This window comes from Dermacentor variabilis, chromosome 1 (assembly GCF_050947875.1).
Source record: "Dermacentor variabilis isolate Ectoservices chromosome 1, ASM5094787v1, whole genome shotgun sequence".
Taxonomy (NCBI): Eukaryota; Metazoa; Arthropoda; class Arachnida; order Ixodida; family Ixodidae; genus Dermacentor; species Dermacentor variabilis.
The window spans coordinates 144907758-144920465 of NC_134568.1; the positions used below are offsets into that span (position 1 = coordinate 144907758).

The following is a 12708-nucleotide window of genomic DNA, read 5'->3' on the forward strand; positions in this document are numbered from 1 at the left end:
AAATTTCAGCTCTTGGACCCGAAGTAGCATTTTTCAGACTTGATGGTGAGGCCGGCGGTACGGATCGCAACAAGGACACTCTCGAGTTGTGCGAGATGTTCGTCAAACGTGCTCGAGAACACAATGACGTTGTCCAAATATACGAGGCAGGTTTGCCATTTGAGTTCAGCAAGCACGGTATCCATCATCCGCTGAAAGGTGGCAGGTGCGGAACAGAGACCGAAGGGGAGAGCTTTGAACTCATAAAGCCCGTCAGGTGTCACAAACGCTGTTTTTTCATGAACCTGTTCATCAGCTTCGATTTGCCAGTACCCTGATTTAAGATCCAACGAAGAAAAAAACTTGGCATGTTGTAGATGATCCAATGCATCGTTGATGCGTGGCAATGGATAAACATCGCGCTCGGTGACAAGGTTCAACTTTCTGTAGTCTACACAGAAGCGTAGTGTGTTGTCTTTCTTTCTAACACTACAAGGGAGGCCCACGGGCTTGTGGACGGCTGGATCACGTCATCTTGGAGCATCTCTTTCACCTGATGCTTGATCGCTTCCCTTTCCACTGGAGACACTCTGTAAGGATGCTGATGAACAGGACGTGCGGACTCGTTCGTAATAATGTGGTGCTTTGTTATGGACGTGCATCGTACTTTGGACGACGTTGAAAAACAGTCCGCAAATTCATTCACTAGACTCAGTAGACTGTCTTTCTGATGGTCTGGCAGAGCAGCGTTAATGTGAATCCGTTCATTTTGGCTGGGCGACTCAGGTTGCTGAGACAATGAGATTTCCATTGTGGCAACGTCAGTAACATGAATTATTTCGCGAAGAAATGTGATTGTCGTTCCTCGCGGTACATGCCGATATTCGTTGCTGAAGTTTGATAGCAAAACAACTGAACATTTGTTGCACACCTGAAGAAGCCCTCTGGCTATGCAAATGTGGTGCGCAAGAAGCAGGGGGATGTTTGCCTCAGCAATTTCTTCGGCGTCGTCTTCCATGTCTCATCGGACAAGGGTAAGCACACTGCTCTTGGGTGGGAACATGACGTGATTGTCAGCTGCACGGAGCGCGATGTCACGGTCGATGTCATTACTGTTCGCTATGACTTGCGCAGTAGCGAAGCTGACTCTGGACTCTTGCAGGTCGAGGATGGCACCGTTCGCCTGAAGGAAATCCATGCCGAGTATAAGGTCCTTTGAACATTCAGGAAGAATGACGAAGTCGCCAATGTACATGAAGCCCCGAATGTTGACTCGTGCCGTGCACCGGTCCAATAGAGTTGTGAGGTGCCCTCCTGCAGTACGAATATGAGTCCCGGCCCATTGCGTTGAAACTTTGTTCAGTATACGCGTGAGATTCTGGCTCATAACAGACGTGTCCGCACCCGTGTCGTTTAACGCAGTGACTTCGTGGTCATCTATGGTAACTGGTACGTCGCAAGATACTGACACCGAACTACACTGCTTTCTCTGCGTCTCGATTACGTCATATCATGGTTGGCGTAGTGGAGAATCTTCAGTGTTCGCAACGTCAGCGACCTCACCTCCGCAGGTCGCTGGACTCAGTTTTCCCAGGAGGCAGGGCTGGGTGAGCGACGCCTTGTTGCGCTCGGCTTGAAGACGGGGCTGGAAGACCTGTATCGGGCAGGTGATGGTGACCGGGGGTCACGAAATCATGGGCCAAACGAGCTCCTGGCGTCCTCAAGATAGGCTTCAATCTCCAGGGGGCATTCGCCATTGCGCGGGCACAGCGCATTCAGTGAAAATCCATGGAGCCCAACTCGGCTCTAAGGACACGCCCTGTAGAGATGATTGGCTTCACTGCGATGAAAACACAAGGGCTTCCAGTCTGCAGTGCGCCATACGTCGCTCTTGCGGGGAGGTCGTGTTTCAGCCATGAATGGCATGTGGTGAGTCCTGAAGTCGGCAGTTGCTTGTTCAACGGCACGCACACCATGAAAGTCAGGGACGTCGCGCGCATCGTGAAAAGTCGGAGACAACGAACTTCGCGCAGCTTCCGCATATGACATGCAAGGCTGTGGCTGCCGTACCTTGTGCTGTGGTGTCTCGCTTCGCTCCGGGACTTGTACTCCCTGCCTACCTGATTTCTTCCCGGACGACCTTAGCCAGAGCGAGTCGCGGTACCGATACCGGAGCCACCTGAAGCTTTTGGAGCTCTTCTTGAACAACAAGCCTAATGAGCTCCCGCAAGGCGTCGGTATTGTCCAGGGGTATAGCAAGAGGGTCGCGCGATAGGGTCAACACGTCACAGTTGTACTGCCTTGTTCGCTGTTTGCAGTGCCTTTTTCATTGATATGGCTTCCGCGAGAAACTCTGCAATGGTCTTTGGTGGGTTGCCTATTAGGCCACCGAATAACTCTTGCTTGACACCTCGCATCAAGTTCCTGACCTTCTTTTCTTCCGGCATGGATGGATCTGCACGTCGGAAAAGTCTGCACATATCTTCGACAAACATTTCGACGCTTTTGTTCAGCCGCTGTACTCTCGCCTGAATTGCAGATTCAGCTCGCTCCTTGCTATCGAGGCTGGCGTATGTGCTGATTAGCTGTCGTCGGAATTCATCCCATGTCGATAAGGCCGCCTCACGGTTCTCAAACCATGTCCACGCATAGTCCTCGAGGGCAAAGTAGGCGTTGCGTAGCTTGCGCTCTGGAGTCCAGCCGTTGAATTCTGCGACACGCTCAAAGTAATCGAGCCAGTCCTCTACATCCTCGAAGGTGTCCCCATGGAAGGACGTGGGGATTCGCGGCTGGTTGAGGACGACCTCAATCGGCACAGTTGAGGAAGAAGACGGAACTGATGTACTCATCCTTCTGACTCAATTGGGTAGAGGCTCATGCTCAGGTGGCAGTCCTTGAAGTTGATGGCTTGTCCGTACGTTAACAGGAGTCAGCTCGACTGGACTTTGTACTGGGCTTGTAGGTGGCGTTCGATCTGGGAGTGGTAGCATGTACCCAGTACCTCCACCAGAAAAATGTAATGTAGATTGAAGACGGAGTCTCACAAAATAGACGCTTCTCTTTAATGGCGGGCCAAAAGAAGAGCGTGCAGCTTACGCGCTTCGTCGTCTCTCATGGCGCCGGCATTTGCATGCGTCATCCCGTGGTGCGGGAGCCCCACATCATCGTATCAATATAGTTGTAATACAGTCGAGTCCACTTATAACAATGTTCAAGTGCCATGAAAATTTCATTGTTATAACCGATAATTGTTATAAACGGGTTGCACGAAAAAAAGCATAACAACTGCAAAGAGGGGTCACAGATGGCAAGTGACATGCCAGCTCCGCCGAGGCATCGTTTTGGTGGTCCCGTAAGGGGCCTTGTAAAAAATTCGAGAAGGTTGCCGCGGCTGCCTCACAGCTTGAAAATCCCTTAGCGCCCTCCCCCCCCCCCAAAAAAAAACAAAGAAAACATGAATACCTAAGAACATTTAATGAGGGCAAAATAGCTTGCACTTCTCACTTCTTTGCTGAAACAAACCCGTAATCGGCGAGTTTCGACTGCTTCGCGGCAATCTTGCCGATGTCTTTCTGGAGGGCATCCAAATGTTGAACATGTCCGAGCGAAAGGTTTTTTGCAAAAATGAAGTCCCGCAGGGAATCGATCATTCTTGAGGCCTCCTGTTGAGACACAACTTGTACAGGTTCCGGTTCATCTTCGTCGTCGCTGCTGTCATTGTCTTCCGTGCCGGTGACTGCTGCAACGATTGCCTCGTCAGTCAATTCTTCGTTTCTCGCGACTGCATCGTCGGCGTGCAAGAATTCTTGAAGCCCCTCCGCGTCGCCATCATCACCACGCACCGTAGACCAAAGTTCTGTAATGGCTCCATCGGCAGTAGCTTCGCGATACTCCGCATCACCGATATCCCCGGCAAAGTCCGCTTTTCGGAAGCAATTCATGACGGTGGAGGAGCTGACTTCTGCCCATGCCCCAAAAATGAATTGGACAGCCATCAGAAGCGAAATCTTAAAGTCTGGGGTGGGTCGTCATTCACACACAGCAATGTCCAGGTTAAGAGCAAGCCTGCTCAACACACGTCGGCGATATAATGCCTTGAAGCATGCAATCACGCCTGCGTCCATGGGCTGCAAGCCTGCAGTCGTGTTCGGTGGCAGGAAAAAAATTTTCACATGCGACAGCTTCTGGGCAGTCTGGTGTGCAGTACAGTTATCAAGGACCAACGCCACCTTCCTGCCTTCGTGCTGCATCCGCTGATAGAACTCGCTCAGCCACTCGCGGAAAAGTTCACGCGTCATCCACGCTTTCTTATTATGACGGTAACGAACTGGAATCCTCGCAGCACCACGGAAACAGCGGGGATTCATAGATTTTCCAATTACGAAGGCGGGACACTTGTCGCTGCCGTCCATATTCGCGCAAAGGAAAACGGTCACCCGTAATTTGCTCTGCTTGCCGCCCTTACAGGGATCGCCTTTGAGTGCATGTGTCTTCGATGGAAGCATTTGGAAGAATAGCCCAGTCTCGTCACCATTGTACAAGTCCCGGTCCGCATATGCTTCGCGGATGTACGGCAATGGTTCATCTAACCACTTCAGTCTAGCGTCGACATCGAGCGACCCTGCCTTGCCCACGACTGCCTTGTAGACGATTCCGTGCCTCTCCTTGAACCGCTGAATCCAGCCACCACCAGGCTGGAAATCGGTATTTTGAAGGAGATACGCAAACTGCTTCGCCTTCTCTGCCAAAATCGGGCCACTAATTGCCAAGTTCATAGCACGTGCGCTAAGGAACCACTGATACAGTGCCTCCTCCACGTCTTTGTAGGCACCATGCCGAATCCTTTTCCGGCCGTCCTCCATAGCATGGCCAGCACTAGCATGGCATTCGTTTTCCGTCATCTTGAGCGCATTGCGGATAATGGTTGAAATTGTCGGCTGTGACAGGCCGTAGTACTAAGTTGCACACTTTTTCACCACCTCTGTGCTCTCTCAAAATGTTTCGCTTCGTTTCCAAAGATATTGCCGCTCGCTTTCTCTTCTGCGGCAGTTGATCCAGTTGAGCCACGCTGGCCGCGCTTCCTGAAGGAGAATCCTCCATCGTTGAACTCTGGGGGGGATCCGATGGGCTTGCAGAACCAGTAGGACCAAGGCCGGTGATGGCAGATGACGAAAACTTCGCTGGCAACGCACGGGCTTTGACACTGTACGCTGCCTTCGGAACACGTGCAACTGGTGAAGCAGGAACCAAGGAGAATGGGAACGATGGGGCAGCCCACACTCAACTGCCGTGACGCGTTTTTAACGAGCGGCACACCCTCAAAATGTACTGCTCCCCGCGCGCCGATACAAAAGCAACAAAAGAAATGCCTTCCTTCCCTCTCCTACTCTGCCCAGAGGAAAGCGTCCGTCTTTTCTCCTGCTTCTCCTGCTCACCCCATTCCCCTCGCATGCGTCGTCACGTGAGCTTTCGCCGCCCCTGTGCGGGCGGCTCCGCATACACGCGCGCTTTTGGCGGAGTAGTTTGGCCGCTGTGGTCGGTGCGTTTGCGCTTTTTTTTTCTGTGAGGGTTGGCTCCAAATGACTACATTTAATTGTTATAACCGACAATCTAGTATGATAGCATTGTTATAAGCGGTTTATTTTACCATAGAACACACTGCAAAGGTGACGGTGCCGCGGCTGTCCATTGCTATATCCGATATATTGTTAAAAGCGGTATTGTTATAAGTGGGTTTGACTGTATATGAAGTACTTATGCTGTTCAAAGTGTTGCAGATGAAAAACAATTGCTCTGCCAAGCTTGCGGAGTAAGACTCCTATGACTGCACCACTTGCATAGCTTCTGTAGCATTGCCTGCTAAGTATGAAATGAACTGCAGTTATTGCTTGATGTGCAGGTGTCACAGCTATCACATTACCATTAAGCTATGACATCAAGACATCAGAGGGAGTGGCAGCATTGTTAGTGACACTTGCTGACGCTGCTTTCAGCCAAAGTGTGAATAATTTTTATTGAAACATGCATTTGTATTCCATGTATCAATTGGTGTAAATTGTTCAGCAGCAACATGACCATTTTGCTCACACATTCGATCAGCAGCTCAAGAAACCACTTGGACCAGGGAATATCAAACGCCTTATCACTTGCCTATAGTGACTGGAAAATGAGCTGACAAATAGTAAACCAGCATATTTTCCAAAATGCTCTGAGCCTCTCTTATCATCAGTGTAGCAGGGAGCCCCGCCATAAGATTTTCTTTATAACATCTTAATCTCTCCCTGGCTAGTGGGAGAGGAGAATTTAATGTTTTGATAATTTGTCTTAGAATTGTCTAGTAATATGATTCTTACACTAAATAGTTGATTATATTACATCCGGACAAGATGTCATATAAGTATTGCTATTCCTGGCTATTTTCTTGCACCGTGGTAGTATAAAAGCAATGACTTGAGGTAAAAGGTCACCGGTTGTGGGTCATACATAGCTGGTTGTCTCTGACAGGTCACCCGCCGTGGTTGCTCAGTGGCTATGGTGTTGGGCTGCTGAGCATGAGGTCGCGGGATCGAATCCCGGCCGCCGCGGCCGCGTTTCGATGGGGGCGAAATGCGAAAACACCCGTGTACTTCAATCTATGTGCATGTTATAAAGAACCCCAGGCGGTCGAAATTTCCGGAGTCCTCCACTTCGGCGTGCCTCATAATCAGAAAGTGATTTTGGCACGCTAAACCCCATAATTTAATGTTTTTTTTCTGACAGGTCAGCACATGCACATGGGCCAAGGCACCGGCAGCGAGAGTAGTGGGAGTCGTCCAAGAGCCACTCTGGCAGGAATGATGCCAGGCCGGAGCCGCCACATGTCCATGCGCCAGACTCCCCTAGTCTACAGAGGCAATGGACCTACAACTGCAACTACAGCTAGTGGGCCCAACACAGCCACTGCAGAGGTATGGGGCAATTTTGATTTTATTTATTTATTTATTATCTTTTACTGAAAGGGGAAAAAAAGGTAATTTATGTGTGTATTGGAGAAACAGTGTGCTACTTTGAGCAAAATGTGAACAAGGTGAATGCAGGAGCCAATGCTTCGACAAGTGGACTTGTCTTCTTCAAGGCGACGTACGCCTTCCTCGCCACAGTATATATAGGTGGGGTTCTTCTAAAGGGGAGAGGGTGTGAGGCGAGAGGGTGCAGAAACGAGGGAAGGTGTGTTAGCTTGTCGAATTGAGAGTAAAGGAACGCTGTGCACAAGGCCAAAGCCAGGGCGCCCTGGCGTGTCAGACGCCCTTGACACGCCGGCTAACACGCATGCGTTGACAGACCGTTGTGGGGGTGTCGCCCTGGCTTTGGCCTTGTGCACAGCGTTCCTTTACTCTCAATTCGACACGCTAACACACCTTCCCTCGTTTCCGCACCCTCCCACCTCACACCCTCTCCCCTTTAGAAGAACCCCACCTATATATACTGTGGCGAGAAAAGCGTACGTCGCCTTGAAGAAGACAAGTCCACTTGTCGAAACGTTGGCTCCTGCATTCACCTTGTTCACGTTTTGCTCATTGTCTTGAATTTCCATCTCCCGCATTCCCCGTGTTCTCCCTAGTGTGCTACTTGTGTCGTTTAATTGGTCTTTGAATAATTCATACTACAAAATTGGGGGTGGAATTGTATGTGCTGTGTCCAATGACCACATTGCAGGTAGCACAAAGCTACAGCATGCAATATTTATTTTTAGGCATGGATACCTAGCACATTGTGCATCAAACTATTCTTTGGAAATGAATTTGGGTCTCATCCAACATTTTTTATGTGCCCTGGTAGGAGGCAGCTTTATTACCTCAGCAGTTTTTAATAAACTGCGAAATACTGGTACCATATGTTCACTGTTAAGCTGTGTGCTCTTGGGGTCGAGCTCCACCACTGGAAAAGCTGGCGCCACCGTTGGCGTGACGTGGCATGAGGGATCACGTCGACCCAGCGACCGTGTCGGCTGCTTCGGAAGCACCGAAGCGAGCTGGAAACAGAAGGTTAAAGTCTCACTTGTGCTGCATTTCTGATTAAGTGGTGAGGCTTTCCCGCCTTGGGTGTCTGCTTGACAACATTTGAAAGCACTATAATAGGTCGTGGCTGCCTTTGGAGACATGCAGCATGGTAGGCTACTGTTCGGTGCCGCAGTGCCGGACGTACGCAACGGAGCCCGGTGTCAGCCTTATTCACACGTAGCCGCAGGACAAGAAGCTGCATGAAGCTTGGCTCGCGAAACTTATAACCGGCAAACAGCCATCGGCTACAACTCGGGTATGCAGCAAGCACAGATGCGAGGAAGATTTCTGCTATGGCGCTGGGACTGCGTTGTGTTCGGTGAGTAGCAGAAAATGCGCAGTGAGATGCACACCTGCGCTCGCCGCCCGGCTAATGTCATGGCGGTTTAGTCTATGAACTCGTTGATGCTAGATACTGGCAAGTTCACTGGAAAGGAAAGGGAGCAGTAAGAAGCACATTAACATAAGGCATGGCATATGGTCATGTTTGTGTTAGGGATTAATGCACTGGATTAAGAGAAAGAAGCAGCAGGAAATTGCACGCTGAGAATACCTATAAACATACAGTGCGATGCAACTTGAGAAATAATATTGAAATGTCCAAGAATTTAGGGGAAAAAAAATATTGAATCATTGTGAATGTACCTCACAGTCGCCATAGGCGTTGAAGTCTCTATAACAAAATTATTTTTGAACAGCTCTGATAGCGTCCACGCAACAATGGTTGCTTTTGTACTGTCAAATGATCATATTCTGCGGCCTAAAGCTCACGGCATGGTGTGACAACGCGCTTGCAGCGAAAGCGAAACATTGTGCACGGACATACATGCAGACATGTAGTTGGTCGCTGCGAACCTGTGCAATCGCTGCATTGAGGCTTCATTATATTATGCTCCATTTGGTTATACAGACAGCCCACTATAAGAACATATTTCACATAGCTTCACATGCTCTTAGCTTGTGCCTACCTTTCACGCAAGAAGCCGGTTCAGGAGACTCCATCGCGGCGACCGCGCGCAGTGGCGTTCACTGTACGTATTCGGTAAACAGATAGCGTCTGTAAAAGATTCTCTGCTTTCAGTTTGCCAAAGATTATTATTTTGACAGTAAGCAACTTCCCTCATTTTGAGAGTACTTACAGTAATGTCCAGGAGGGTTGCCATGGGGTGTTTTTATTGAGTGCCACAAGCCAAACCTATGAAGAACATGCAGTGTGATCCCTCATACTACGCAAGGGAGGCGCCTCTGAGAGATGGAGACTTCGCAACTCCTCGCCGCCGATACTGGGTGTCCCACGTAACTTTAGCCAAACTTTAAAAATATGCAAATGCCACGTAGCTGAACAGAATAATGTTGTTTGCCGTTGCTTGGACATACTCAAATTATTTTTTCATTCTGCCTACTTACATAATTAGAGCTAATTATTCAACTTCTCAGATGTTATAATTAGATTAAAAGTGTCAATGAAAAAATTGTAAAGCGACATGAAAAACTCCCGGTACAGCTTTCTGTTCCTCAATACGTGCTACATAAAAGTGTTTTTCCGAGCATGAAAGGAGTCCGCAAATGCACGCAAAATTGCTGTGTGACTGGCCTCTCGAGGCACTTTGCGTGTATTCGTGGGCTTTAAACTGTGAAAGTGCGCATTATTGTGCTGTGAGATCCCTTTTCTTACTGGTCGCCTATTGTGAAATGAGTGATGGAGCTTCTGCGAAGTTTCAACGTATCAAGCAGCAATTGTTTTTCAGTAACCTAAGCTTTCAATCACCTCCTGAACTATGCCCTGTTTCAAGCATTCTTGCTGTTTTGTCTGTGGTTACTTGTCTTTTTTTGTGAGTGCATCAAGTCTCCTTGTTGGCTTCAATTGTAGCTGTCTGGGGGCGACCACTCTGAAGCTGATCTCTAATGTTCATCTGGTCATCTTTAAAATGCCTGACCCATTTTTGCTCACTGCCCAAGACCATTCTCGCACCGCCATACCCAAGCTGAAGCCTCTTATGAATTTCTATGGATGAAATTTGCTCTTTCATCAAAAATTGCCATTCACCAGAAATTGCTGTGCCTATTTGTTCCTTTATAGTCTTCATTCTTGTGTTTACTGCCACAAATGTCACTGCGCTGGCCACTTGCCTTCAGAATTGCGTTGTTGCCATTTGCAATCGCGCTGTTAACATCCATGGTTCCGTCCATGGTGGTTGCGGCAAACATTTGTTTTATTTTGACTCTGTGCACGTTGGCCGCGTACCTTCGGAACTGTGGATGCACCATCCATGAACGCGTTGATGATGACCACGGTTTCGTTCGCAGCAGTTGCGGCAAGTAGTAGTTTTGTTCTGACTCAGTGTAATGCATGCGCAATGTCAAACATGGTGGAAGCTGTCAAGAATGATAAGCTATTCTCCCGCAACTTGCACATCAAACCTGCCGGCTACATTGCGATGCAGTTGCCGACCAGAGGTCCTATTCTAAACCTTGTCAAATTTCGCCATATTGTTGGATTTTGTATTGGTGGTCTTTTCATTTGATCAGATAGGCCATGGCAGCCCTCTGGGCCAATCAGAGCTGACAAGATGGTGAATTCGACAAAATGGCAGAGTTTGACAATGTCCAGAATAGTACCCCAGCTCAGTGGTGAAAAAAAAAAAAAAAAAACAATCTGGATGTGCGCGCAGTAGAGAAAAGCATGTCTTGGATGAAGATGCGGGTCTTGCGCCACGGCCACACCGCAAAGGAAGTTATGACGCAAGCGCTGATGTCACAAGATGATGAAAATTGCAGCTCCTGCACTGCTTTTGTGCAAAATAGAAATGGGGTTTGCTGATTATTTTGTAAATAAAAGCGTGCTGATGTAGCAAGCAGTTGTTTATTGTTCTCTTAATACCCTCATTGATTTATCATTCGGTTAATTTGGACATTTTATTGTTTCCGTAAAATCCGAATTAACATGGTTTTACTGTACATGTTACACAACATTGCAACTTTAGCAATTCTGCAGTCGCAATTCCTATCCAGTAATCTGCAACTGAGTTCATAAATCGCGTAAAATGAGAACCTAGTTCTTTAGGTACACTAAAATCTTGCTATTATGCAGTTTAAGATAGACCCGAAATTACTTCAGTCATTGCCAATATTGCTCACATGATCTTGGGGTTGGTGGGGGTGCTATGAGTCATGACTGAATAAACTGAAGCTGATGCAAAAGCCTACAACACACTGCCAGAGGACTGCAAAAGATTGTTTTTTGCCACGTCTTCGTCAGTGGCATGACTTACTTTTTCTAAAGCAGCTCTCTGCATTATTCCGTCTTTGTCATCATGCACGCATGCATGAGTAGCAGCCATGCAAGGCCTTATCAGCTTTTCGTTATTGGGCTTGCAGAGCGCTGTAGACCTCTGAATTCATACAATGCTCATCGCTGTATCTGAGTGGGCACTTCTAAACAACAAATAGCATTGTTTTTTAACTGGCATCCTGCGGTGAGCACTGCACAAAATTGGAAGCTTGCAGCACTTTGTCGTCATGTTCATGAAATGCTAATAAGCTGAACAGCTACAGAAGTAAGTTGAATTTATCGGTGCGTTTCATTTTTCTCTCTTATGATTTGACACTGAGTGGCCAATCCTGGTGATAATGGGGATATGGCTTGGTCCGAGCCAACTATGAAGGGCGAAAGTGAAAAACGAAATTAATCATAATAAAATACGATCCCAAAACATGTAAAACCAGTAAAACCCCTTGAATGCACATGTGCGGAGTTATCACAGCCTCACTTAAGTGGTACAGTTAAGCGGAGCTCTGTTTATGAAACATTTGACAAAAATGGCAATACTGCTTTGTTCTTAACCAGTCCAAGTGTATATTTCTTTATTTCTTTATAAAAAAAAAAAGTGCCTCCTAACTAGGCTAGCTGTATCATCTGCTAGTGTAGCATTCCTGGTTGGGCTGCTTTGCCTCTCGCGACACTGTTCGCAGAGGAACTAGTTATCGGCACTGCCCAATGCTCAACCCGCCGTGGTTGCTCAGTGGCTATGGTGTTGGGCTGCTGAGCACGAGGTCGCGGGATCGAATCCCGGCCACGGCGGCCGCATTTCGATGGGGGCGAAATGCGAAAACACCCGTGTGCTTAGATTTAGGTGCACGTTAAAGAACCCCAGGTGGTCAAAATTTCCGGAGTCCTCCACTACGGCGTGCCTCATAATCAGGAAGTGGTTTTGGCACGTAAAACCCCAAATATTATTATTATTGTTATGCCCAATGCTCATAAGAGCTATCAACTCATCTAAAAATAAAAACTAACATAAGCAGTAGGCAATCAATTAATGTGTCTTCCCTAGTATGGAGTGTTTGTCATGTAACATGAGGCCAAAATGAAGTGGTGAATCAAGAGCACTAATGCATCCTTTGAGTGGAACTGTTAGGTCACTTACGAATTCATAGTTTAACCAAGTTCAATAATGTGTTGTGCAAGAGCAAATCTGCACATGCTAGCAAGAGCATAAGGCAAGTGGTGGTAGCATAGTCACATGCTCAAAGATGGTAGTGCCATTATAGTGGTACTGTAAAGGGTCAATACAGAATCTTAGCATCTGAAAAATTACCTCCTCATTCACAAAGGCGTCTTAACCTAGAACTCATGCGTTGGACAGTGCAGCCAATCAACTCAACTGCAGTGCATTTCGTTAAAGTAACA

At 47.8% G+C, this 12708-nt stretch overlaps 1 protein-coding gene across 3 annotated transcripts in view; it reads left to right on the forward strand.

The window, feature by feature from the left end:
* LOC142585952 (large proline-rich protein BAG6) overlaps positions 1 to 12708 on the forward strand; it is a 238728-nt gene that overhangs the window by 145972 nt on the left and 80048 nt on the right. For all 3 annotated transcript variants that reach the window (XM_075697086.1, XM_075697094.1, XM_075697101.1), the window contains exon 17: positions 6739 to 6926. In XM_075697086.1, coding sequence (XP_075553201.1) covers positions 6739 to 6926 — 188 coding nt within the window. The remainder of the gene's footprint in view (positions 1 to 6738; positions 6927 to 12708) is intronic.